This window comes from Octopus bimaculoides, chromosome 28 (genome assembly GCF_046866305.1).
Source record: "Octopus bimaculoides isolate indiv1 chromosome 28, ASM4686630v1, whole genome shotgun sequence".
NCBI classification, from domain to species: domain Eukaryota; kingdom Metazoa; phylum Mollusca; class Cephalopoda; order Octopoda; family Octopodidae; genus Octopus; species Octopus bimaculoides.
In genome coordinates, this window is record NC_142955.1 from 25,671,954 (window position 1) to 25,699,043 (window position 27,090).

Here is a 27,090-nt window from a genome sequence, read left to right on the forward strand (position 1 = left end):
CCGGGGCTGGGGGTTAATCTGAATGGGAGCTAATCTGAAATCGCTATACCAGTGTGGCCTTGATATAACTAAAATAAAAAGTTCAATTTCTACAAGGGAGGTAATTCGTCTTCAACAACAAAATCTCAAGAAACCCAGCGTTATCTGCCCTTCAAAGCTACCGGCTGTTTCTTCAGCACAGTTCGGTGTTGTCGGTGGTTTTGTAACACCGTTTCCTATTGGTCAGTTTTCATCCGATTCTCGTCTTCCTTTTGTTTCCGTTCCATCTTGCATCTCTTGTGTTTCCTGTTCCACAGTTTTATTATTTTATTATTTGCAGTGTCTTCCCAAGAAAGAAGCAAAAAAATAAACAAAAACAAATAATATTAATAACAATAAGCTCACCACAGCCAGCCAGCCAAAGCAGTATGAGTTACCAACTTTACCGTAATACGACCATTGGAAACACCTTGCAGGAAAGTCTCGATGAATTTATTCAGGTCAGTTGGGTTCGATGTTCTTCTTCTCGTACTTGTCGTCCCTTAATTAAACAGACCGAAGCGAGCCATGGCGTAGATATTGGGTTGTTTTTAATTAATTATAGATTGAATCAGACACTTATTAGCTTCGTTTAAGGCGGCGAGCTGGCGGAACCGTTAGCATGCTTAGCGGCATTTCGTTCGTTCGCCTTAACGTTGTGAGTTCAAATTCCACCCTGGGTCGACTCTGCTATTCTTCTCGTACCTGTCGTCCCTTAATTAAACAGACCGAAGCGAGCCATGGCGTAGATATTGGGTTGTTTTTAATTAATTATAGATTGAATCAGACACTTATTAGCTTCGTTTAAGGCGGCGAGCTGGCGGAACCGTTAGCATGCTTAGCGGCATTTCGTTCGTTCGCCTTAACGTTGTGAGTTCAAATTCCACCCTGGGTCGACTCTGCTATTCTTCTCGTACCTGTCGTCCCTTAATTAAACAAACCGAAGCGAGCCAACACAATTGCCTGCTTTATATGTCGTATATATATTGAGTTGTGTTTAATTAATTATAGATTGAATTAAACACTTATTAGTTTCGTTAATATATCTGTTTAAGGTGGCGAGCTGGCAGAATCGTTAGCGTGCTTAGCGGCATTTCGTTCGTTCGTCTTAACGTTGTGAGTTCAAATTCCAACCAGGGTCGACTTTGCTATTCATCCTTTCCGGGGTCGACGAAGTAAGTACCAGTTGAGTACTGTGGTCGATGCAATTGATTTAACCCTCTCCCCCGAAATTGCTGGTCATGTGCCAAAATTTGAAACCAATAATCTGTTTATATCTGGTCCTTAATAACTCCTACTAAAAGAGACCGATAGAATAAGTACTAGGCTTGCAAAGAATATGTCCTGGGGTCAATTTCTTCAACTAAAAAGAATGGCTGAAACAAGGGTACTACTAAAGCAGCGCGGACCTGGTCGCGCGTCCGCGCTAGCTAGTCATGAGTGGTCGATCCTAACCCTAACCCTAAACACGTATTCATTTGCACACGTGGGTTAGGGATAGGGTTACGGTTAGGGACAGGGTTAGGGTTAGGATCGACCACTCAAGACTAGCTAGCGCGACTGCGCGTTCGGGTCCGCGCTGCTTTAGTAGTACCTGAAACAAGTAAAAGACTACTCGTACACATACACTTGCATAATCTACTGTTCTTTTTTTTTCTCTTTGTTCAACCTGCAGTGTGGACAGATAACACCACAACTAGCTCTCAAAGTGTTGCTCCAGTTTGACAGAGCCATCAATGCTGCTTTAGCAAGCCGCGTACGGAACAGAGTCTCATTTAAGGTACGCATTTTATTTTCTCTTTTATCTCTCCTATTTGTTTCGGTCATTCAACTGTGGCCATGCTGGGGTAGTGGATTTGGTAGGCAGAAACTGAAAGGCGGTGAGCTGGCAGAAACGTTACCCCGCCGGGCGAACTGCTTAGCGGTATTTCGTCTACTGCTGTGTTCTGAGTTCAAATTCCGCCGAGGTCGACTTTACCATTCATCCTTTCGGGGTCGATAAATTAAGTACCAGTTGCGCACTGGGGGTCGATGTAATCGACTTAATCCTTTGTTTGTCCCCTCTATGTTTAGCCCCTTGTGGGCAGTAAAGAAATAGGAAACTGAAAGGAGCCTATTGTATCATCATCATTTAACATCCATTGTCCATGCTGGCATGGGTTGGACAGTTTAACCAGGGCTGGCAAACTGAGGGGCTGCACCAGACTCAAGTCTGATTTGGCATTGTTTCTATGGCTAGATGCCCTTCCTAACGCCAATCACTCCAAGAGTGTAACAGGTGCTTTTACGTGCCACATAAGTGGCATGAGTGCCAGTTGTGTGGCACCAGTGTCTGCCACGACTACAATTTCACTTGGTTTGATGCCAACACAACATGCCACTCGATCCAGGAACCAAAACCTTGGTCTTGCAATCAGGAGTGCAACACCCTGACCGCTAGGCCCGTCCCTTTTAGTTTTTCCCTCTTAAAGTTTTGTTGTGCCTTTATTTAATCAATTATTCTTAATTTCAGGGTCATTTAAATACATATCGCTTTTGTGACAATGTGTGGACATTCGTCTTGGAGGATGTCGAGTTTCGGGACGTACAAGAGATTGCCAAAGTCGATAAAGTGAAAATAGTAGCATGCGATGGAAAGGGGGAGCCACAGAAGTAACAGGTACGTCCTTTCTTTTTCTCTCTGTCTTTTTATTTCTCAATAAAAATGGAATATTGATTGTTATTGCTGTTAGGCCCCAGGGAGTCAGCCTTATGCACTGTGGTGACTCAATCATGACCATCCTGTTTAATTTTAGACATAGTGTATCTAGGCCTACAGTATTCAATGTACTTCTGTTTAAGACAGTAGGGTGTGATACGAAAGTGATTTTGCTGTTATTTCTATCAGGTCTAGCTGCTGTGTAGAAGTCTCTCTCATTGGCTCAAACATATATAAATACATGTCATTAGAGTGTGATTTTAGGGAGATTTGGCTGCTAATTCCGTAAGATCTTGGTACTATATCCAGTTTATTTTTAGACATAGTGTATCTAAGCTGCATTCTTCAATGTTGTTTTGTTTAAGACAGTAGGATGTGATTTGAAGGCGATTTTGCTGTTGTTTCTACCAGGTCAAGTGAATGTGTAGAGGTCTCCCTCACTGGTTCAAACATATATACATACATAAAGCACTAACTTGTGATTTGAGGGAGACTTAACTGCTATTTCCATAAGGTCTAGGTACCATGTAAAGGTTTCTCTCATTGGCTCATATATAGATATATACACTCACACACACATTAGACATATATAAATTATATATATATATATATACACACATTAGGCATGTATATATAAATTAGGTGTAATTTGAGGGAGTTGTGCCCCAGCATGGCCACAGTCTAATGACTGAAACAGTAAAGGCTAAAAGATAGTACTTTTTTTTTCTGTTTTTAATTTTATTTTTGCAGCGTGGGAGATGTTTGTAAGCCATTTAAGAACACACAAAAACTATTTTGTCAGTGAACAGGTTGTTCTTTCAAAGCAGTGAAAATATTTTGACACAAATTAAATTTAAATGTTGAAGTGAAACTAACGGGGTGTTTTTTGTGTGTTCTTAAATGGCTTACAGACATCTTCCACACTGCAATTGTTTTTGTTTCAGTACACTTGATCTCCGATCAAGTCACTTACTGTGCAAGTACATCTCCGTAATTTCATTTTTATTCATAACTTATCATTTCAGTTGTACTGACATGTTGGTCAGCAGTGTGAAAATTTCGGCTGGAACTCACAGAGCTTACTTACTGGAAAACCTATAAGTCATGCTAACAGAAATATTAACAGAAAAAAAAATGAAAAAAAAAAAAAAAAAATCTTTTATTTAAAAAAAAATTAAGATAAAAAATTGACTGTTAGATGATATACGGGTGGTATGTGTATGTGTGTTATTTCAAATGTTTAATGTCTTTTTTTTTCTTAAAATCATTTTAAAATTGTTTTTGCTTGTGCGATGTGTGTGAGTGTAATTTATTTCTGTATGTCCCCCCATCCATCTACTCATCTAACCAACCCAACCACTTGTTCATTTATGCATGCATTCACTCACCCATCCATCCAGTCATCTCTATTCATTCATCCCCATACTTTATCTAGCTATCTACCTGTCTGTTCTATCTATCTATCTACCTGTCTGTCTATCAGTCCTATCTATCTATCTACCTGTCTGTCTGTCCTATCTATCTGCCTGTCTGTCTGTTTATCTACCTGTCTGTCTATCTGCCTGTTTGTCTATCAGTCCTATCTGCCTGTCTGTCTATCAGTCCTGTCTGTTTATCAGTCTATCTATCTTTATTTGTCAGTCTATCCCTGCTCCCATCTTTCTATTTAGCATTCCATCCACATACCTATGAAGGCACGTGGCTTGGTGGTCAGAGTATTCGTCTCACAATCATAAGTTCAATCCCTAGCTGTGCATTGTGTCCTTCAGCAACATGGAGGGGATCAAGAGGTCTATTTTTAAATAAATATACCTTCCCCTTGAGCTGGTAGGTATAGGTTAAAGCAGAAATGAAAAGGCAGACAGTTTGGCAAGACATGACAAGGACTTTATATATATATATATATATATATATATATATATATATGGTACCTTGGGTAAATGTCTTTCGCTATAGCGTCAGGCCAGCCAAAATCTTGTGAGTGGATTTGGTAGGTAGAAACTAAAGAGCCCATCATATATGTATATACACATATGTAAAAACACACACACATGTATGTATGTGTGTGTGTGTGTACATATATAAATATATATGGTACCTTGAACAGGTGTCTCTTAATCCCTGTGAATGGATTTGGAAGGTGGAAACTGAAAGAAGCTCATCACACATATATATAGATGTTTGTGTTTGTTCTCCACCACTACTTGACAACTGGTGTTGGTTTGTCTCCATCCTTGTAACTTAGTGGTTTGGCAAAAGAGACCAACAGAATAAGTACCAGGCTCAGTGCACTTGACTTGTCTCTTCACCAACAATTTCAGGCCTTGTGCCAAAATAGGAAACCACAAAGGCAGCAAGCTGTTGGAATTTGTCGTCACGCTGAATTAAGCGCTTAGTGGCGTTTCTCCTGGCTTTATGTTCCGAGTTCAAATTTCACCAAGATCGACTTTGCCGTGTGCCCACCCCACCGGTCAAGCACTGGCAGGGTGGGCATCAGAGGAAGTGTCAATCTAATCGATTTAGCCCTGCTGCATTAAAATTGCTTTATTGCATCGACCTTGGCAGGATTTGAACTCAGAACGTAAAGATAGAAATAGAACCAGGAATCTTGTCTGGTGCAATAACAATTCTGCCCACTGGGAGCCTTCACCCAAAGTTTTTTTAAAAACCATCATCATCATCACTATCATTTGTATCCTTTCTTTTCATGTTGGATTGGATGGTTTTTTTGTTTTCTTTTTGGCGTTTTTTTCATTTTTTTTTTTTTACTGTTGTGTGTGTGTTTTTTAAAACCTTATCTCTTGAAAATTAAGAAAAAGAAAAGAAAAAAAAGCCATTTTAAAATGCTATTATTGATGGAAAAGAAAAAGAAAATTTTATTTTTAAACCCAAGAACTTTAAAATTGTATTAAAAGACAATCTTTCCTGAACAGTTGGGAAAATAAATTATATATATATATATATATATATATATATATATACACACTATATCTAGCTGTTGATTCTTGTCTCTCTCATTTTATGTTTGTTTGTGTATGTATACTAGCAGCTAAACCCGGTCTGTTTGAATGATGTGGCTCACACTCACATACATGCACGCATGCAGGTTGTTTTAATTGATTTTTCTCTGTAAGTATGGGGTCTAGGGAAAAAATAGAAAGCGCATTCCAATCTATGCACCCGTCTCCACATGTGTGCCATTTTTCACGCGAATCCACCCAGCCGTTTGGCCGTGAACCTCAAGACAAGAAAGAATACAATGGTCGGCCAACTTCAATTTATATTACAGATTATAATGGAGAAAGCTCCTTATTAATTAGGTATTAAGTTACCAAAGGAAAGCAATTATTAAAGGCTTGACTGTCTGGAAATCTTTCCATAAATCCATGTTCCAAAGAATTTCCTGTAATTTTGATTTCTCAAGTTTATTTAAATATTTGAACTTCAAGTTTTTCACAAATTTAAATATCCGTTGCATTCACTATGAAGTAGATTTTAATGTTGAATAAACCTTCATTCGCTGCAGGCGAAATTTTCCATTTTCATTTGGCTACCTGAGGTTGGTTTAAATTACAGGTAATTTACAACTATGGTAAATTACTGAACGAAATATTTACTAAGCAAATGAGAGTTTTTATAAATTGAAATTTACAGGAAATTTACTTTCTGAAGTTCACAAATTTAGATGGATGTTCCGTACAAGATAGTTTTTAAGGAGGTGATAAGGCATTCTTTCAGATGCTTCTACTATAGCCTCAGGCTGACCAAAGCCTTGTGAATGGATTTGGTAGACAGAAACTGAAAGAAGCCCGTCATATATACATATATGTGTGTGTGTTTGTCCCCCTAGCATTGCTTGACAACCGACACTGGTGTGTTTATGTACCCGTCATTTAGTGATTCGGCAAAAGAGACCGATAGAATAAGTCCTGGGGTCGATTTGCTTGACTAAAGGTGTTGCTCCAGCATGGCCACAGTCAAATGACTGAAACAAGTAAAAGAGTAATCCTGCCAATCCATTGCCCTCAACGTATGTAAAAAGACAACAAAAACCACAACAGTAATTTCTTACGCAGGCTCATGGCCATATTTATATGAAAATATTTATGTGGGAGACAGAATGTGATGTTGTGACATTGATGCCTTCCTTAAAGGTCATTGTAACAGTTCTGTTCCTTGCAAAAAAAAAATAATTGCTTGGTTTTTTTTTTTTTCATTTAGAAAACATACATACACATTAACAGACATGCAAATAGATGCACACACACACACACAAATACATACGCCTGTCCAATCAGACAATGGAAATGTCTCATTAACAATCCCAGTAATTGATTTCAAGTTCATTAAAAAAAATAAATTTTTTTCTTCTTTCCATTGCTAGATGTAGTTTGCTTGCTGCTGTTGTTGGTGGTGGTGGCCACAATTGCACTGGTGATAGTGTAAATTGGTGATTTAGCCATTTCGTTGCCAACCCATCTGAGGCCATCCCCACTCCCTTTAATTCTACAAGCCACAAAATTCTCCTGTTCATCGATTCCTAAAGAACCTGACCCCGTCCTTGGGTCTATGATACAAACTTTGTGTTTTAAGGGAATTTTATTTAAAACCTTCCGTCAAAATTTCAAGTTATTTCAAACACTAGCTTAACCCTTTTGTTACCCTATTTCTGTTGTTGAGATGCTCTGTGTTTCTTTCAATTAATTTTAAATATAACAAAGAAATTAGTAAAATAACTTCGTTATTGTTAGGAACATAAATTGCGACTAAGGTTTGGTGAAAGATTTTAATTCAAACCTTTTGAAAACAAGACATTTGTACTACACAGGCAAAGGCAGTTTCAGGCAGGTTTGTATGAAAAGGGTTAAAAACCCTTCTACATTTGGGCAGATGGACATTAGTAGCAGTTGGAAGGGTGTGGATAGTAGGAAATTTAGGCTGTTATTTCTAGCATATAAAGTGACCACATTGAGGTCTCCTTCTCTCATGTCTTCTGCTAATTATTTTTCTTTTTAACCTTTTTGTTACCATATTGCTGTTGAGATTCTCTGTCAGCAAATTCCTTACTATTTCTCTAACCCGTTCTAAATTGAAACCTTCCATCAAAATTCTATATTAATTTCCAGTACCAATCCACGTGACCACCCCCTGGTCATATGATACAAACTTCCTGTTCTACATTGAAACATTCCATCAAAATTCTATATTAATTTATATTTCAAACACTAATGACAAAATTATTTTACTAAATTCCCTATTATTCTCAATATTAAATTAAAACTCAGAACGTGAAATTAATTGAAACAAATGCAGCGCATTTCAATATATTTATGATAGGCGCAGGAGTGGTTGTGTGGTAAGAAGCTTGCCTGCCAACCACATGGTTCCAGAACATTATATATATATATGTATATATATATATATATATATATATATATATATATATATAGTCGGTATGCACATACCTGTACGTATATATGCATATACTCATTTACTATTTGTTTATATATATATATATATACACACATACATATTGTCCTTTAATGTTTGTTGTCTGTGCTGGCAAGTTGGAGAGCTGCACCAGGCACCAGTCTGATTCGGCAAGGTTTCTATGGCTGGATACCCTTCCTAACGCCAATGTATGTATACATACATATATATATGCATGCACATAAATATATATATATATATAGATAGATAGATAGATAGATAGATACATATGTGTATAAAATAAAATGAAAGGTATGATGGTTCATGAGTGAAAATAACCTGCCCATAAGCCCAACTCAATCAGGAATGGAGTAGACCAGACCATCGGCTACACAACAATAACCACAACAACACCAATGACTACAACTCTCACATGCAGGGACTTGTGTTCCAGAATTTGCATTTATGCTGGTAGTGGTGGCAGTCCATGGTCAAGGATGGTGGGGGATAGAGAACGGGACATGGTGAGGGTGAGGTCTGGCTGGTGCAGGTGAATGGTCAGAGGGTGACGGAAAAGGAATTAATGTTGACCCACCACCACCCTAACAACGCATACACATACAATATGACCTTTGTTGTTGTTTAGCTCCAGTCTGGCCGTGATCAAGCTGACAGACCTAACATCAGGGAAGACTGCCACGTGGTCACTTAACTTGCTAGAAAGAACAGCCAAATTTCCCTGTGATTTGAGGGAAATGTCTTATCAATGAATAGATGGACGATCTAATAACTAAGACATCTACATGGTAGCTAGAACCGTTAAAAATAGCAGCTAAATCTCCCTACTGTCTTATATATGTGTAAGATGAATGAGTTAATAAGGGAGACATTTACATGGTAGCTAAGGCTCATTACACTTTATGTAAGTATGTCTGTATGAACCAACAATCAAGACATCTGTATGATAGCTGGACCTGCTAAAAATAGCAGCCAAGTCTCCTTCAATTCACACTGTACTGACTTATGTATGAATATATATGAATGAGCTAACGAGAGATCAACATGGTAGCTAAGGCTGACGAGATTAATGGAAATAGTAGCCAAATCACACATATAAGCTTACAGTCTTATATATGTGTGTGTGTGTGTATATATATATATATATATATATATATATATATGTATGTATGATGTAAAGAGGGACAATCTCCACAGTAAATAAACCTGTTAGAAATAGCAGCCAAATCCTCCTCAAATCACCTTACTGTCTTGTGTATGCAAGCAGGTATGTGTGTATACACATATGAAGCAACCAGCAAAACATCTATATGGTAGCCTAGACCTGTTAAAAATAGCAGCCAAATCTCCCTACTGGCTTATATATGTATAGATGAATGAGCTAATAAGTGGGATATCTACATGGTGCCTAAAGCAGATGACACTAATAGAAATAGTAGTTAAATCTCCCTCAAATCACAGCTTACAGTCTTATATATGTATAAATGAGCCAATAAGGGAGACTTCTAAGCGATTCGTAAACCTGTTAGAAATAGCAACCAAATCGCCCTCAAATTACATCCTACTGTTTTATATAAGGATGCATGTATGTATCTATCTATATATGAACCAACAAGCAAGGTGTCAATATGATAACTAGACCTGTTAAAAATAGCAGCCAAATCTCTCTCAAATCACAGTTTACAGTCTTATATATATATGAGCCAATGAGGAAGACTTCTAAATGGTCAGTAAACCTGTTAAATATAGGAACCAAATCTCCCTCAAATCACACCCTATCGTTTTAGGTATGTATGTATGTATGTACATATGAACCAACAAGCTAGAAATAGCAGCCAAATCTCCCTCAAACCACTTAAAAAGTATATATGTATGTACACGCTAATGAGGGAGACCTCTACATGGTAACTTAATGTGTTAGAAATAATAGCCAAATAACCATGCATAGAACTGGCCCAGAAAGCTAAAAAAACAATGAAGTTTACAATTATACATCTTTGTTACTTCCAAAAGAGCTTTTTGAGGTTATTCAGTCAGCTAAAAACAGCAGCCAATCTCCCTAAAAATGCCTTAGAAATATGTTCCTGGGTTTCATGCATGTAGGGAAGGAAAGCAAGATGACTATGGTTGGAATGTCTTTGATAATAGGTTTACCAGATCAAGGTTGACCTAGGGTTAAACAACAACAGCCTAGATATTATATTGTAGGTTCCTAATCACGTGACCATCCCTCAAGCAAAAAAAAAAAAAAAAAGAGGGAGAGACCTCTACATGGTCATTTGACTAACTAGAAATAGCAACCAAAGTTTCCCTGAAAAATCACACTCTCTTTTCGCCTTAAGAAAAAAAAAAAAAGAGGTTATGCACATTGATGGTAACGTAGTCCTAAATGCATGTACCACATCAAAAATGATGTCAGGCGAGAGGGTCATGGCTGGAATGCAAGGTCAGTTTGACAAAGGTGGGGGAAGGATCTGCAACTTGATAAATAGCACCCTGCACTACCCTGCATACGCCACCATCTTGACCACCTTGACCACCACCACCACCACTACTGTTGTCTTCCTAAACTGGCTCAGTCTTAATGGTCAGCGGTTCATCTTTAACGGCCACCGTGGCACCATTATTAGCACCACCACCACCACCATCATCATCACCACCAGTACTGGTTTCACCATCACCATCAGTACCAGCTTCGACATCACCAGCGTCAGCATCGATATCCACGCTCTCATCCTTCGAGATGGTCACAGTCTCGACAACTATGTTACCAGGGACGAAGGTGACCGCCGCGGCTGCCGTGGAATCAAAGCCCTCCTCGTTGTCGCCATTGTTGGCGACGCTCATGTCACTTTCATCGACAACACTGCTGCCAGCGCCACTGCTGGTGGTCAAATCCGTATGCGCCATATCTGCCTTGGCTATGCCCATCTCGGACAGTTGTCGTTTGTAGACTGCAGCTTCTTGCTCCTTGACCATCAGTTGCTGTTTGAACGACTCGGCCTGCCTCTTCATCTCCTCCAGCTGTCGTCGAAGCTCCTCCTGCGCGTCAGGTGGTTCACTCACTGTTGGTCGTTCTGGCGTCGCTGCCTCTGTTGTCTGGATGAAATAATGGAAAGAGAAAGAGAGAGATGTAGGGGAACAAACACAGACACACACATATCTATATATATATATATATATATATATATATATATATATATATATATATATATATATATTTAATTATATGTATTTATTCTCTCCTAATAAATAATAATTCGGATAGAATAAATGGGTTAATAGAAACCAAGGTAGCAAAGATCACAAAATAACTGTGGTGTAATTCCTGTTGGTGAGGCAGAAACTCCTTGATATTTTGGGTATTTGAGTATATATAAAAATTTAAGGAATGGAGAAAACGCATGTTATCATCTTAAACGTAAGACATTATGACTGAGTATCATTTTACATTTTTAACATCACCGATTCCTATGGATCGCATAAATTGTAATTCTTCGAAACATATGTCGGAATAAAGTATGCAGCTATAACATAAGTATATATATATATATATATATATATATATTATATACACAATGGGCTTCTTTCAGTTTCTGTCTACCAAATCCACTCACAAGGCTTTGGTCAGCCCGAGGCTATAGTAGAAAACACTTGCCCAAGATGCCACGAAGTGGGACTGAGCCCAGAACCATGTGGTTGGTAAGCAAGCTACTTAGCACACAGCCACTCCTGCACCTATGTTGTCAAGATCCTGAGTCGACTCGCTTATGGGAAACAACTTTCAGACTGAATTCCAAAAGTGGCAGGAATGCTGTGACTGGGGTATTACTATGCAAAGAGACTATTTCGAATGGGGATGACAATTCCAAAAGGGGTACGTTAAAATGTAGGTAAATAAGTTATTTTTTATCAAACATAGCTAGTCCTGGCACTTTTTGATATCACCTCATATACACACATACATACATAAATGACAAAAGCCATACCTCTAAGATGTTATCCAGCTGTACTGCCACTGTGGCCTCCTCTTCAGCTTCCAACCGGCATTTCTTAGCTGGAGGGGGTTGTTCTTCTGTAAAGGCGAAAATATTAGTCGGAAGGTATTAAGTTGTTTCAGGTAAGATTAAATGCAATAATAATAATAATAATAATAATAATAATAATTTGCCCAGTGCGCTAACAGCTCTGCCAGTATGCCACCTTTAATAATAATAATAATAATAATAATAATGATAATAATAAAAATATTAATCACTTATATTACAGGAACAAGGCCTGAAATTTTGGGGGAGGGTGCTAGTCAATAACATATGTATGTATGAGCCAATGAGGGAGACCCCCTATAGGGAGCAAGACCTGCTAGAAATAACAGCCAAATCTCCTTCCATGCAGCCTGACCATCTTTAAAAAAAAGGTAAAACACATATTAGGTAATGTACTTGTAGACATAGCAGCCAAATCTCCCTCAAATCACACCTTATTGCCTTAAGTATGTATATATGAACCAATAAGGGAGACACCTTCCTCCCACAGGGTGGTAAAAGTCTGCAAAGTCTTAATTATAGGAGAGTTGAATCAGGGCTGACCTGGGAAAGAGGATAAAGAACAACAACAACAAAATGTAGTTAATTACCAGCTGACTCTACAGTCAATGCAGCTTCATTTGAAACATCTGGGGTCACCGTCACTATAACTGGTTCCTCTTCGGCTTGATCTGTTGTTACTATGGTAATGACCTTCTGTAAAGCGAAAAGAAACAAAAATAAAATTACAGATGGAACACATGATGTGATATAATGCAGGGTAATTCAAAATCAGTGGTTCACTATCACAGGGTATATATATGTGTGTGTGTGTGTATATATATATATATATATATAAGGATGGGCATGCTCCCTGTAGAAAATCCATCTCCAAACAGAGCCTCATGATAGCAAGGGAGAATGGGCACTAGCCAGCCTCAGTTGCTATGGCAGTGAGATAGATCTGGCCACCCCAGTTAACGGGGACAAAGCCTGGATTTAAAACACTGCATGATGATGATGATATATATGTATATGTGTGTGTGTGTATGTATATATCTGTGTGTGTGTTTGGTTTTGTCCCCTACCGCCACTTGACAACTAGTGCTAGGGTTTTTTTTTATATCCCTGTAACTTAGCAGTTCAGCAAAAAGGAATCCAATAGAACAAGAACCAGATTAAAAAATAAGCACTGTGGTCGATTTGTTTGATGAAACCCTTCAAGACTGAAACCAGTGAAAATGTTAAAAGAGAGATGCTTACTTGGTCGTTTGTGTCCCCAACAACTGTCTCAACAACAGGATCGACAACGGGGTCGTTTGTCTCCCCGTCTCCTACAGTGTGGGACAGGCCCTGCTGCTTGAAGATATTCAGTGCCATCTTTCCAGCTTCTGTGGTAAAAGAAATCAAAAATTATTTTTTAAATTTAAAAAACAAAGGAATTTTAATAATGTTAGGATATTCAGATGATAACACTGTGTAACAGTGTTTTGTGTTTGGTCAGCAAGTGTTATTATTTCCTATTTGCTTCCATCTAGAAATTAAAGGAAATGGCTAGTTTTATCACCTGGACATCAATGTTTTGAAACCGACCTATTTTTCCATTACATTTCAGACAGATTCAATGCTGAGTTGCAGAAGCAGAAATATCTTTTTAGCAAATATTCTGCTCAATCCCACAGATTTCCTTCTTGTCTTTGGTCAATAAGTGGTATTTCTTATTCGATTCTATCTAGAAATCGAAGGAAATGACTACCATTCCCTTCACGTTTGCTTTTATGACTTGGAAATGAACGTTTTAAAACTGACCCATTTTACACTGCATTTCAGACAGATTCAATGCTGAGTTGCAGAAGCAGAAATATCTTTTAAGCAAATATTCTGCTCAATCCCACAGATTTCCTTGTTGTCTTTGGTCAATAAGTGTTATTTCTTATTCGATTCTATCTAGAAATCGAAGGAAATGACTACCATTCCCTTCAAACTTTTGCAAGGTAGGTGTGAGAGATCAGATCTTCACATTTTAGGCTGGATGTGGCAGGTTTAGATGCTACGGCATTAAACCTTCGTCTGTGATCCTCAATTTCCATCAAAACGCCACCTCTTGATTTTAGCCATTTATCATATTTTCTAGGGGTACACGAATAGGAAATAACGATTGCTACCTAGGGACAAAAACTGTGTTACACAGTGTTACTAAATTGCTGTTTAGGACAGGATGTTAACAAATAACAGAATGATGGATGTGTATGATGGGTTTGGCTGACAGACAATAAAACATACAAACAGATCAAACAAGATAAGAGAGAGAGAAAGAAATCGAAATTTACCTGTGAGGGCTATGGGCTGGCCACTTTCAACAGCTGACGTAAGGATACCAGCATCATTTGTAGAAATCATAGTTATACCTTGACTCTCCAGCCAACTCATAGCTTCCGCTGTACTAGGGTCTGGAACAGAGAGAGAGATATATGAAATGAGGGACCAGTCACTTGCAATGGTGTGTATCTGAGCGTGTCGAAATATTTATAGGCATGGTTGTGTGGTAAGAAGCTTGGTAGGAATATCATTCCGAAATATCATCAGACTATGGATGGTTAAATTACAACAGGTATATAGCACATTGTTTGTATCATAATGCATTGTTGTACCATTCGTGAAGGCGCGTGGCTTAGTGGTTAGGGCATTCGGCTCATGATTGTAAGGTTGTGAGTTCAATTCCCAGCGACGCATTGTGTCCTTGAGCAAGACACTTTATTTCACGTTGCTCCAGTCTGCTCAGCTAGCGAAAATGAGTAGTACCTGTATTTAAAAGGGGCCAGCCTTGTCACACTCTCTGTCACGCTGAATATCCCCGAGAACTACGTTAAGGATAAACGTGTCTGTGGAGTGCTCAGCCACTTGCACGTTAATTTCACGAGCAGGCTGTTCCGTTGATCGTATCAGCTGGGAACCTCGTCATCGTAACCGACGGAGTGCTCCTATGTACCATTCAAAACATTTTATTCTTTACAAACAATATACAATGCTTCAAGCAAACTACAATACTCTCCTAGTTGTAACGTCAGTTCCTATGGAACAGCCAAGTGGCAATAAAAATTATTTTTAAAATAGTTTTCCTGTTAACTGTGCAGGTCTGTATCAATTTTCCATATTTGTTTAGTTATGTATTTATTTACTGAATGGCATAAAAAGTATATATATATATAAAAAAAAAGAAGGAATACTTACTTTGAGCATTGAAAGGCGCAGTGGCTTCTGCAAGTACTGCAAGAGTGGCAAGAACAGAGGTACTGCTTTGTTCCGAGTTTTCTGTCAGGAATCGGAGATGGACACGTACAAGGAGAGACAAAAGAACATATATATATATATATATATAAATATGATTGAATCTGTGTGTGTGTGTAGACTGATTTATAATTATATAGATATAATGATAGCAAAAGGATGTGGATAGGCACACCAACATACTAGAAATAGATGCTAATAACTCCATAGACCACATTATTTTACTCCGTTAGCACAAATTGAAAGCAGGCTAGTGAATGAATCAGATTTTTAAAAGAAGGGTTACCTATAGAAATCAATCTGTAGGTAACACTTCTAAAAATCTGATAGATTCACTAGACCGTTTTCACCCTGTGCGATTGGAGTAAAATATTGGGTTGTCCGAAAAGTTTGTGCTGATTTATAGTAGCTTACCTTTCGACTTATGATGATGATGATGATATATATATATATATATATGTATATATATATATATATGTGTATATATATATATATATATATATATATATATATATATATACCAATGATAAGAAGAAGACAGAGAAATTCCTTTAACGCCCCTTAGGCTTTTGCCAGAAACCTGACAGTGTTGATAGCCCAATATTCAAATCAAGGGCTTCCCTGGAAATACCTTAACTTCACACCCCACCTGACCTTACACACACTATGCCAAAGTTGAGAGCTATGAGCAGCTTAGTCAAGAGTGAAACTTCTAAGGATGAGGCTGTATGTCTTTGCATTTGTCCCTCAATCGCTTGACAACCAGTGTTGGTTTGTTAACATTCCCAGTGAAAGAGATTGATAGAATAAATACCAAACTTGAAATAAAAAAAAAACAAAGTATAGGGGCTGATTTGCTTGATTTAAACCCTGGGAGGCGGTGCCCCAGCATGGCAGCTGTCTCATGAATGAAACAAGAAGCAAAAGATAAACAACATACCATTCTTCGATGTAGCCGTCTCAGTTGGCACCAGTGTGACAGGAACTAGATTAGTTGCGTCTTTGGTTTCGGTATTAGGTACTGGCGTTGGCGGAGCTTCCATTATGGGAGTGGCAACAACCGATGAAGGGATCTCTTCGATTACGTGGCTGACGATACCAGCTGATGCTAGTGCCTCCGTGTCTGTTGTTTCTATGGTGACAGTCTCACCCTCCGTCAATCCAGTCAAGTCTGGATTGTTCTGTGTGAAGAGGAAAAACAAACAGAAATGATACATTATTTACATTTGACGGGAACTTGTCCTCATCTTGTTTGTTGTTAACACAAAGTTTCGACTGATATACCCTCCAGTCTTCATCAAGTGTCTTGGGGGAAAATTTCGAACCTGGGTTCTCATTCCTAAGGTAATTTTTGATATTATTATTATTATTATTCAGGCCTACCTGGAATCGAACTCGGAATCTTGGGGTTAGTAGCCCGCACTCTTAAACACTATGCCATATGCCCACGGGTATAAGGCGTAGTGACCGGTCGGGTGCAGTCTTCTGCTTGGTCAGCTCCTCTCAAATCATCCAACTCATTCCAGTATGGAAGGCGGATGTTAAACGATAATGATGATGATACATACATACATACATACATACATACATATAAACACTCACATATACACCAGTACAACTGACTCCACACAAGCATTTCATAAATCTTTCTCTATGCCAGACCCCAGTATGGCAGGAGCTACGAGTTGGCTGGAGAGTCATGGTATAACTATGATTTCTACAAATTAATAAATGAGTCTTCCGAAAAAGTTTGGAAACTTCAGGAACGCACCTTTGTACATTCAAAATTAACCATGCACAAAAACACAGAAAATGTCTGCGGATTGCTGAAACTTACCTGCCCCATGTGTAATAGCTGTAAAATATCCTGACGTGCATTGCCTTGTGCAATGTCTAATGTGGTACGTTCAAACTGAAAACAAAGAAAAAAAAAGAAAAGGGAAAATTAGATGGGGAAAAGACATAGGTTCAGTTTAGCGAGAGGGCAAATCCTAGGAAGGGATTTTTGATTGTTACATCTAGGTAAATAAGATCATTAAGTGCTGCAATAAATCCTTCAGGGAATTAGGTCCAAAGACTGATAGAATAAGTACCAAGTTTTAAAAATCAAATTTAAGTACTGGGGTTGAATTGCTTGCCTAAAATTCTTCAACACGGTGCTCCAGCATAGCCACACTCTAATGACTGAAACAAGTAAAAGATGAAAGATATATTTATAGAAGCACCATTAGAGCGTGATCGTTACCAGCATCGCCTTACTGGCACTTGTGCCGGTGGTACGTGAAAAACAACATTTGAGCAAGGACGTTACCAGTGCTGCTAGACAGGCTCTCATGCAGGTGACACGTAAAAACACCATTTGAACGTAGCCGATGCCAGTACCGCATGACTGGCCCTCTGAACTCGGAACATAAAGAGAGATGAAATGCTGCTAAGTATTCTGGCCAGTGTGCAAACAATTCTGCCAGGCTCGCTTTATATATATGCACTCACACATACACACACATATATACATGCAGGTCCATCACAGGATTAACTTCCCAAGTATCTGCTGGGACTCCTTTACAGCTCAGTGAACTTGGAACAAAGTGAAAAGATGTGTTTTTTGCTCAAGTGCACGACACGCTACTTGGGCTTGGAATTGAAACCCTGACCTTACGTTTGTGAGTGAAACAACCTAACCTAACTAGGTCAGAGTAAGAAATGGGGGGAAAAAAAAAGAAAAAAACCATAAGAAAAGAAAAACTGATCCCTGAAATTCTCACCTTATCATCTACATTGACGTCAGCACCGTTCTTTATTAATAGTTCAACAATGGTCGAGTGACCCTTCTCCGTGGCCCAATGAAGTGGGGTCATCTTTAACTGGACAGTGGGGTAACAGCAGAAACACAAAGAGAGAAGAGAACCAAATGAAACCATGACAAACATATCATTGCAGTATTATATTTACATTTCACCATTTAACCAGTAGTTTTCAACCAGGATTCATATAAGATTTTGGGGGGTTCATAATAGTATTTTAAGGGCCCCTGAAAAATATTTGCTTTAGATGTATGTATTGCAAGAAACAGTTAGGTTTCTTTCTCTAAGATTTTACGTAGTTCAACCTACACAAGTTAATGAGTGAAAAAACAAAATAGGAATTTTGAAAGAAGTTTCTATAAAACTAATTTTTAAACATCGAATGGTTATGGGGGTTCACCAGAATGAAATAGTAATCAAAGGGGTCCATGGATTATAAATGGTTGAGAACCCCCTGCTTTAGATGTATGTATTGGTATTTATGGCAAGAAACAGCTAGGTTTCTTTCTCTAACATTTTATATTGTTCAACCTGTAGAAGTTAACGTGTGAAAAACTAGACTGGAATTTTGAAAGAAGTTTCTATGGGGTCAACCAGAATAATACAGTAATGAGAGGGGCCCATAGATAATAATAAATGGTTGAGAACCCCAGCTTTAGGTGTATGTATTGGTATGCATTGCAAGAAACGTCTAGGTTTCTTTCTCTTAACATTTTACATAGATCAACCTACACAAGTTAATGTGTGAAAATCAAAACAGGTATTTTGGAAGATGTTTCTATAAAACTAGCTTTTAAAGGCTAGTTTTATAGTCATTTGACTGAAACGAGTAAAAGAATTAAAGAATAAAACAGCAGTAATACTTACCATATCCTTCGCCTCGATGTCTGCAGAGTTGGCCAGTAATAGATTCACAATGGTTACGTGGCCCTCTTGGGATGCGACATGCAGTGGTGTTCTGTCAACTTTCGTTCGAGCATCCCTGCTAATTCCAGCCCTTAACAGGACATCGGCTGTTTGGAAGTGACCGTTTCTGGCAGCGAAATGTAACGGTGACATTCCAAGCTGCAAAGAGACAAATGGAGGATTAAAACAAAAAAAAAAAAAAAAATCAAAATATATATATATATATAAAAATTTTAGAAACTTTTGAGAGAATACGAAATAATTCTGTTTTGGAATAATGGCTGTCGAAGTGCAGTTATAATGAACAGCATGTAAACATTATAGTTGCATAGCTGATGAGCTTTGAGAACCAAAGTTTGCTTCCCAACCATACGGTTCTGGGTTCAGTCCCATCGCATGGCACCTCCAAACTGAATGAAGTCCATTATATATTTACATGTGTTTTGTCTGTGCTAGTGCCATGTAAAAACCAAACACCTAGGTCAATCTGTAAAGTAGGTGATATTAGGAAGGGCATCCAGCAGTAGAAACTATGCCAGAACAGACAATTTGGGGACTGGACAACTCCCTGGCTGGCCAGCTCCTGTCAAACCATCCAACCCATGCCAGCATGGAAAACAGATGTTAAACAATGATGACGATGATGATATATATATATATATATATATATATATATATATATAGTAGAAGACACTTGCCCAAGGAGCTATGTAGTGTGACTGAACCCAGGACCATGTGGTTGGGAAGCAAGTTTCTTACCACACAGCCACGCCTAATATTTTGTGCATTTTAGAAACAGAGCCAATTTACTGTGCATAGATCTTAATAAAAAAAAAAAATTTGTACAGACCCCCAAGGGCCATATGGACCCTAATTGAGAACCCCTGTTGTAGATAGTGTAGGTGGATCCAGCCTTCAGCACTCCAATGGTGTGTTGCTGGTATGTTATATGTTCCGAGACGAATAATAGAGAATTAGAAAGAAGTGTCACACTTACCCAGTCTGTGGTGAAAGGGGCTCCATTTGACATCAGGGTCCTGACTTCGTCTGTGTCACCTCTTTTGGCAGCGTCAAGCAACTGCTTACCCAGTTCAACCAACGACATTATGTGGCCCCGGCCTCACGAATATGACTAGGAAAAGCCAGTTGCCGATTCAAAAGATGATGAGTATCTAAATGAAAGAAAAGCAATAATAATAATAATAATAATAAACACTATGGAATAACAACGGATAAAAGATGGTGTAGGCACACGCCAGAAAAGGTCAAAGGTCACAGAAAACGAGAACGCAACCATACTCTGGGATATGCCAATACACACAGATAGAGAAATTAAGGCCAATAGGCCAGATATAGTTGTCAGAGATCATGAAGGAAAAAAAATGCTTTCTAATTGATGTATCAATACCAGCAGATGTGGATTTTTACAATTGTTTTTTCAGCACAGTCTTCGGAGTAATGGGAAGTGTCTTTTTGCGAAAAATAGAAAAAAGTTAGGAAAATTCATGATTTCTTTCTCACTTCCACCACCCCTCACCCCTCCAGTCCAGACTGATTTTGGCCAATTTTTTTTTTTTTTCAGTACGCACTTAAAAAACATAGGAGAAACCTTTCTGGTTAAAAATAAAAATTAATCTTTTCAGAGGAAAAAGTGTGTGATTTAAAGGAGATTTGGCTGTTATTTCTAACACATCGCAAGACCACCCTCCTTGTCTTTTTCTCACTCAAATATGTATTTATGTTTTTCAATATTTTTCCCCATAAACACATTTATTTATCCCCCCCCCCCCCCCGCCTTATTACAGAATCCCACGTTTCCGATTCTGAAAAAAAATTGTTTGAAAAATTTCAATAACCCCCCCCCCCCCACCAAGCAGGCTATTTACATGCTAGAAATAACAGCCAAATCTCACAAAACTAGTGTTAGGGTTAGGTTTACCCTGTGGATCTATATAAAAACCGGAGGGGGGGGGGGGGAATCGAAATCTTGAAATTAAGATTTTTGAAAATTTTTTTTCAGAACCGTAAAAAAAAAAAAAATAAGGGGGGGAAAGGTTCAGATTACATATAGTCCATCTGGACCAATAATAATATAATTTATCTGAGTTAATTACCGTTATAGAGTGTATTTTATCGTGGCACTCAGTAGGTTACGACGACAGGGGTTCCAGTTGATCCGATCAACGGAACAGCCTGCTCGTGAAATTAACGTGCAAGTGATTGAGCACTCCAAGGACACGTGTACTCGTAACGTAGTTCTCGGGGAGATTCAGCATGACAGAGTGTGACAAGTCTGGCCCCTTTGAAATACAGGTATAACAGAAACAGGAAGAAAGAGTACAGCCCCCCCCCCCCACTACCGCGCCGGAGCCTCGTGAAGCTTTAGGCGTTTTCGCTCAAGAAACACTCACAACGCCCAGTCTGGGAACCGAACCTGTGATCCTAACCACTAGGCCGTTACGCTTTCACATATTTTATAAACTATAAAACTTCAAACTTCCAGAATTTTGGTCGACATTTCGGGATCTCACCCACGCGTGTCGACGAAATAATTCTTTATGATCCAATGAAAGGGCTTTGTGATCATTAAGACTAATTAGGCACACTTAATTAGTGCTGATTATAGAACTATAGTTATACTTTATAAACGATAAGGCAGTATAATTAAGGATATTGGTAAGCATTGGGAGATTCCAGCATGTCGTTTTTCACGAGGCCCTCCCTTTTTGATCCCAGAGGTCGTGTACAAATAGTATAAATCACAAAACATGTATAAGAGTATATATACATATATATATATATATCATACACACAAAATATACTATACATGTAAATATATAGTATATATATATATACACATACAAAAATACTATATATGTAAATATATATATATATACACATTACCAAGCATATTTGTGAATGTAATCATACATATTATATATATTTATTCATAGGCATATCTTACAAACACGCATTGCGTCTATTCATTATATATACACAAAAGCGTGAATATATATAAATATTCACACAGAAAGACATAGAAATGTAAGGGTGTACACAATAAATGTGCATTGTGACATTAGTATACACTTTATATGTGTGTGTATGTATGTATATATATATGTAGACGTGACCTTACACAACAAGTGAAACATGTGTGATCATATACAAATTTACATGAGATAAATATATATAACGTGGATTTATATGTCTCATATCCACATATGATTTATGCACACACACACACACATATATATATATATATATGATATAAAAAAACAATCACAACTTGGGCTACACCCAACAAACGGGCACTGACTCCATTAATTCTACACACACAACTGCATATATGTGAGTGTGTGTCCCCATAAATTACCTTTACAATTTGATACAATAAAATGCGTAAAGGTAATAATTTATGAACACCGTGTATGTATAAGTGTATATATACACCTATGTATATTATCTCTCTCTATATATATATATACGGAGAGAAAGAGAGAGATACATATGTAACGGAAGTTACATATGGTGGAATGCAAACATAAATACACATATACATATAAATTTATATGCATATGTGTGTGTGTATATATATATGTGTGTGAGTGTGTCTGTATTATATATATATGATGTTATTTTTCTTCTGTAAAACGGAAAAGGACATTATCTTTCCGACTTCCGCTTCCCTCCAAGCACCAAAACAACAAAACCATCAACAAGCAACGTTCATTTTGTTCTTCTCGCACGAGGTTAGAAGACGACCGCCAACCACTCAAACATATATATATAATTATATATATATATATACACACACATATATATATACAATGCCGATAGTGTAGAGAAGTGTATTGCACTAACGTATATTGTACATACCTTTACAATTATGTATATAACATCTTCCTACACATGCAATGCTGTGTAGAAATGTCTTGTATTGGCATGTATATATATATATATAGCAAATTTTAGAGGTAATATTAATTGGTGCTCTATATATATATATATATATATATATATATATATGTATATATCGTACATACATTCACAATTCTGTATATAATATATATATATATACTTACATTATACATACATATTCATATATAGCTACATGTTTATATACACATGCGTATATACATACATATTAAACACACATACGTGCTATATATATATATATATATATATATATATATATATGTCATATTAATGGCGACAACGAAAATAATTAACTTACCAATATCCTTTCTTTTGTATTCTTTCTTCCTTTCTCTCTTCTCTTAACGAAAAAAAAATATAATTTTTAAAAAAATCGCTAATATTTAATTTACTAATAATTAATTAATTAACCAACGCGATCGTTATACATATAATATATATATATGCATAAACAACCACCACCCCCCAACGAATTCCTTCTCTCTCTCTCTGATCAGGTTTCGCTCCGAACCTTGTTTTTACCATGTTCCGGAAAATACCCCCCTTTGTTGTTATTATTAATATATATTTGTGATGATTTTTTTTTTGTTTCGTTTAAAGGCGACCGTTACAGGGACCCACAGCAAAAAAAATTGTCACCTCTGCCAATAACGAACCAACGACCGACCGATTCGCATTTTTGTTTGTTTGATTTTGTCAATGATTTAATTTTTTTAGTTGCTTTTTTTTTTAGGTCAACCAATTCAATGTATATATATATCTATGTGTGTGTGTTTGATTCTATATGTATATGTGTGTTTCTAAATATGTATCACTCCGCTACGATCTATAATCCCTTATGTATCTCTTAACTGTATTTACCACAGGAGGTGTTTTGGAAAGCTAATTAGCTTGATATATATATTAAGAATTTTATCTTTCCATCACAACTGATAACAAGGGAAAAATTTTCTACCTACGGAAGAAAAAGATTTACTCGTATATCTCTAGAACAAATCACCTCTCCCTCCCTCACTCAATCCATAGATTGACACACATGTACAGACATACACACACACCTAACAACCTATCCCTTTACCGACCGATTCACGTTCGAGGTTAGTCTTTCTGTATCACTACACTGTACCTCTTACCCTTGTTTCTGGAAAGGAAAGCAGGGGGAGGGTTTTATAATGGCTCTATTGAACATATGATGAATAAGTCATTTCGTTACGAACACGTACTGGGCATATTGCTATTATCATAAGTAAATCAAATCGAATTTATGGAAGTCTTTTCGAATGTGTTATTCATATCTGATGTTAATATTTTCGTGATCTGCAGGTTAGATTTGCCGCCAAAATAATGAATTTTTTATGGCGGGGGAGGTGTCTTTTTTTTTATGCACCTTGTTGGTGCAAAGTCTCGTCTTTCCAGCCCTAAGACCGATTAACATTTCAAGGTATCACTCCGCCTTATACTTCTGTCTTTCTCTTCACTGGTTACGTCTACGTTTTCTTTCTATTTTTTGTTTTATTTACTTTAAATAAACTTTCTAAGTTGGTTCATTTTAGTCTTGTTTTTAGTTTTTCATTATGGATTCTTACACCTAGAACAACGAATAAAAACATACTTTTCAATCTTTATAAGACGAGGAATTCGTAATTACAGTGAGTTGGCAGAATAGGTAGCACGCCGGGCAAAATCCTAATCGGTATTTCGTCTGTCCTAACATTCTGAGTTCAAATTCGGCCGGTGTTGACTTTGCCTTTCATCCTTTTGGGAACGAAAAATAATTAACAGTGGAGCACTGGAGTGAGTGTAATCGACTAGTCTCCCGAAATTTCAGGCCTTCTGCTTATAGTAGAAAGGGTTATGATTATAACATTTAATTTCATTATATATTAATTTCATCATGACAGAAAACTTTTAGCAAACTTCAAAAAAAATTTTACCATGTTCCCGAAAACCCCCTTAAGTATCTGACATAATCTCGTCATCTTCATGTTATACCGCCTAAAACGTTTAAACTATCCAAATATTTAGATTTATATCTTTTTAAAATATATATGTATATGTTGTCATATATTTTAAAATGAAATTTAGTTTTTAATTGCTCGACTAAAAATATTCCCGCCAAAGAGAAAATATACGTTATTGAGAGGTGAAAATGACAGTTATTTTGTGTCCGGGATAGACAGAACTACTTTTTCTGTTAACGAACCGTTAGTTTGTTATTTCGCTGCTTATTAAAATTTAATATAAATAGATTCTGTTTTATAATTCTTACAAATTATTATAACTCAATTGATTAGTTTTTATAAACCAAGAAAAATAATTTTTGAGTTCATTTTTATCAACAAATAAACTTACGCGAGCGAATGGAGAGAGTAAGATTGAAATGTAAAGGAAAAAGAGTAAGAGAAAGAATAAATTTAGAGCGAGGGTAATTATTAACGGAACTATTTATATACATAAGCGAGAAGGAGTGAGTTTAGAGCAGCGGAGGTGGTAATTGGAACTGTGATGAGGCACTGTAGTGAAAACTCGAGCGTGAAATCTTTATTTTTCTTGGCATTTTATTCTTAATTTCAATCTTTGAACAGTGGACGTGCTGTAACATTGCTGCAAGTCAATTACATCGTAGCTAGTAGCATACTTTGTGTTGTTCTTATTTTATTAAACTACACTAGGTAAAGCTTTCGTACCTAACGTAAAGGGAAGTAGCCACGATAAAACGAATATTCAACTGCTTTTTTTTTTAACTCAGAGAAACTATGCTTTTACACATTTAACTCAACCTGAAGGAATCCTACTGAAAAACAAAACAAAAAATACGTGGATATGCGATAAGAGGTTCCTCAGAACCTAGCTAGTCTTATATTCCTCACCCACCCCGCCTTTTTGTCACCCTTGTGTCCAACTTTCGAAGCTCTGGGTACCCTCATTTCTTTCCTCCAGGTATTAGCTGACAACTGTTTAAATCAGGGGTTCTCGACCATTTATTATCTATGGATCCCTTTTATTACTATTTTATTCTGGTGGATCCCCATAGCTATTCGATGTTTAAAAGCAAGTTTTATAGATAATTCCTACAGAATTCAGTTTTTTACTTCCCGTTCTGAAATTGTCACCAAAGTCAGCTTTGGTTTTCATCCATTTGGTGGAGGGGGTCAATAAAATAAAGTGCCTGTTGTGTACTGGAGTTGAAGGCATCAACTAACCCCTCTCCTGAAAATTGCTAGTCTTACGTTAAAATCTGAAAGCACGAAGTAATAGAATTCTCTCACAAGGATATTGGTAAGCTCAAAGCCATTGTAGTGATGGTTGCGAGATGAGTTGTGTCCCTTAGCATCTTTCTAGCGAGTTCTAAACGAAACAACGAGTTGACTACCCTTGGCCACGAGGTGGCACGATACATCATTGCCCGTTTCTAAGGGCATATTCAGAAGCACGTCATGACACCCTCTCTCTCTTGGCCCTTTTACTACTGTGGCTTCTACAGCTCTTCATGGCATCAGGAGCTAACCTGAGTGCTAATAGCTCCGTGCCTCGCTAACACAGAGCTTGTTACCTATCCTACCAGGTCGTGACAAACCATTCTACCTTCCAGTTGGTCCCTCAACTCAGCCAGCCATAACATTACTACAGCCTTTGTACATCTTGCAACGAATCTCCACTAAAGTAAAAATTGTTTATTTTTCATTCACACGCAGTCCACATCTAACCATCCCATTACCAACCAAACATAACATTCAATCTCACTAAATAATCGGAGATGACACTAGCTCGAGGTGTCATTCAGTAGGACTGAACCTGGAACCATGTGGTTGGGAAGCAAACTTCTTGCCACATGAAAGACATCTTTTGGAAAGACTTCCTCCGGTCCCTCATCCACCACCCACCCATTTTTTTTCCAAAACCCACGTTCAGGATACAAAATGACTGCTATATTATAAATTTGGTAATAAAAGAATTATTAAAC

General features: G+C 37.5%; 2 protein-coding genes across 4 annotated transcripts; one reads left to right on the forward strand and one right to left on the reverse strand.

The window, feature by feature from the left end:
- Positions 1-87: 87 nt before the first annotated feature.
- LOC106873790 (transcription initiation factor IIA subunit 2) lies at positions 88-5,590 on the forward strand. The gene is made up of 5 exons (XM_014921300.3): positions 88-221; positions 320-479; positions 1,694-1,798; positions 2,531-2,677; positions 3,742-5,590. The coding sequence occupies exons 2-4, from the start codon at positions 408-410 to the stop codon at positions 2,672-2,674; spliced, it is 321 nt and encodes a 106-aa protein (XP_014776786.1). The 5' UTR covers positions 88-221; positions 320-407; the 3' UTR covers positions 2,675-2,677; positions 3,742-5,590.
- A 1,187-nt stretch (positions 5,591-6,777) lies between these two features.
- LOC106873792 (uncharacterized) lies at positions 6,778-27,090 on the reverse strand. Of its 3 annotated transcripts, none has more exons than XM_014921303.3 (12): positions 23,425-27,090; positions 20,185-20,359; positions 19,149-19,346; positions 18,243-18,341; positions 17,315-17,389; positions 16,418-16,658; positions 15,421-15,501; positions 14,520-14,639; positions 13,453-13,580; positions 12,801-12,906; positions 12,154-12,239; positions 6,778-11,263 (listed from the first exon to the last, which is right to left on the reverse strand). In XM_014921303.3, exons 2-12 carry the CDS (start codon positions 20,290-20,292, stop codon positions 10,730-10,732), a joined length of 1,776 nt encoding a protein of 591 aa, XP_014776789.2. In that variant the 5' UTR covers positions 20,293-20,359; positions 23,425-27,090; the 3' UTR covers positions 6,778-10,729. The 3 variants fall into 3 exon arrangements, with proteins under 3 accessions (XP_014776789.2, XP_014776793.2, XP_014776790.2); XM_014921307.3 differs by lacking the exon at positions 23,425-27,090 and adding an exon at positions 23,273-23,374; XM_014921304.3 differs by lacking the exon at positions 23,425-27,090 and adding an exon at positions 21,302-21,525.

Excerpts from the sequence above, each read along its gene's own strand:
- LOC106873790 (XM_014921300.3), top strand. The coding sequence starts at position 408 with ATGAGTTACCAACTTTACCGTAATACGACCATTGGAAACACCTTGCAG. Across the intron at positions 480-1,693 it reads GTCTCGATGAATTTATTCAG|TGTGGACAGATAACACCACA; the intron begins GTCAGTTGGGTT and ends TTCAACCTGCAG. Across the intron at positions 1,799-2,530 it reads GGAACAGAGTCTCATTTAAG|GGTCATTTAAATACATATCG; the intron begins GTACGCATTTTA and ends TCTTAATTTCAG.
- LOC106873792 (XM_014921303.3), bottom strand. The coding sequence starts at position 20,292 with ATGTCGTTGGTTGAACTGGGTAAGCAGTTGCTTGACGCTGCCAAAAGA. Across the intron at positions 14,640-15,420 it reads TGCGCCTTTCAATGCTCAAA|ACCCTAGTACAGCGGAAGCT; the intron begins GTAAGTATTCCT and ends TCTCTGTTCCAG. Across the intron at positions 12,907-13,452 it reads TTGGGGACACAAACGACCAA|AAGGTCATTACCATAGTAAC; the intron begins GTAAGCATCTCT and ends TTCGCTTTACAG.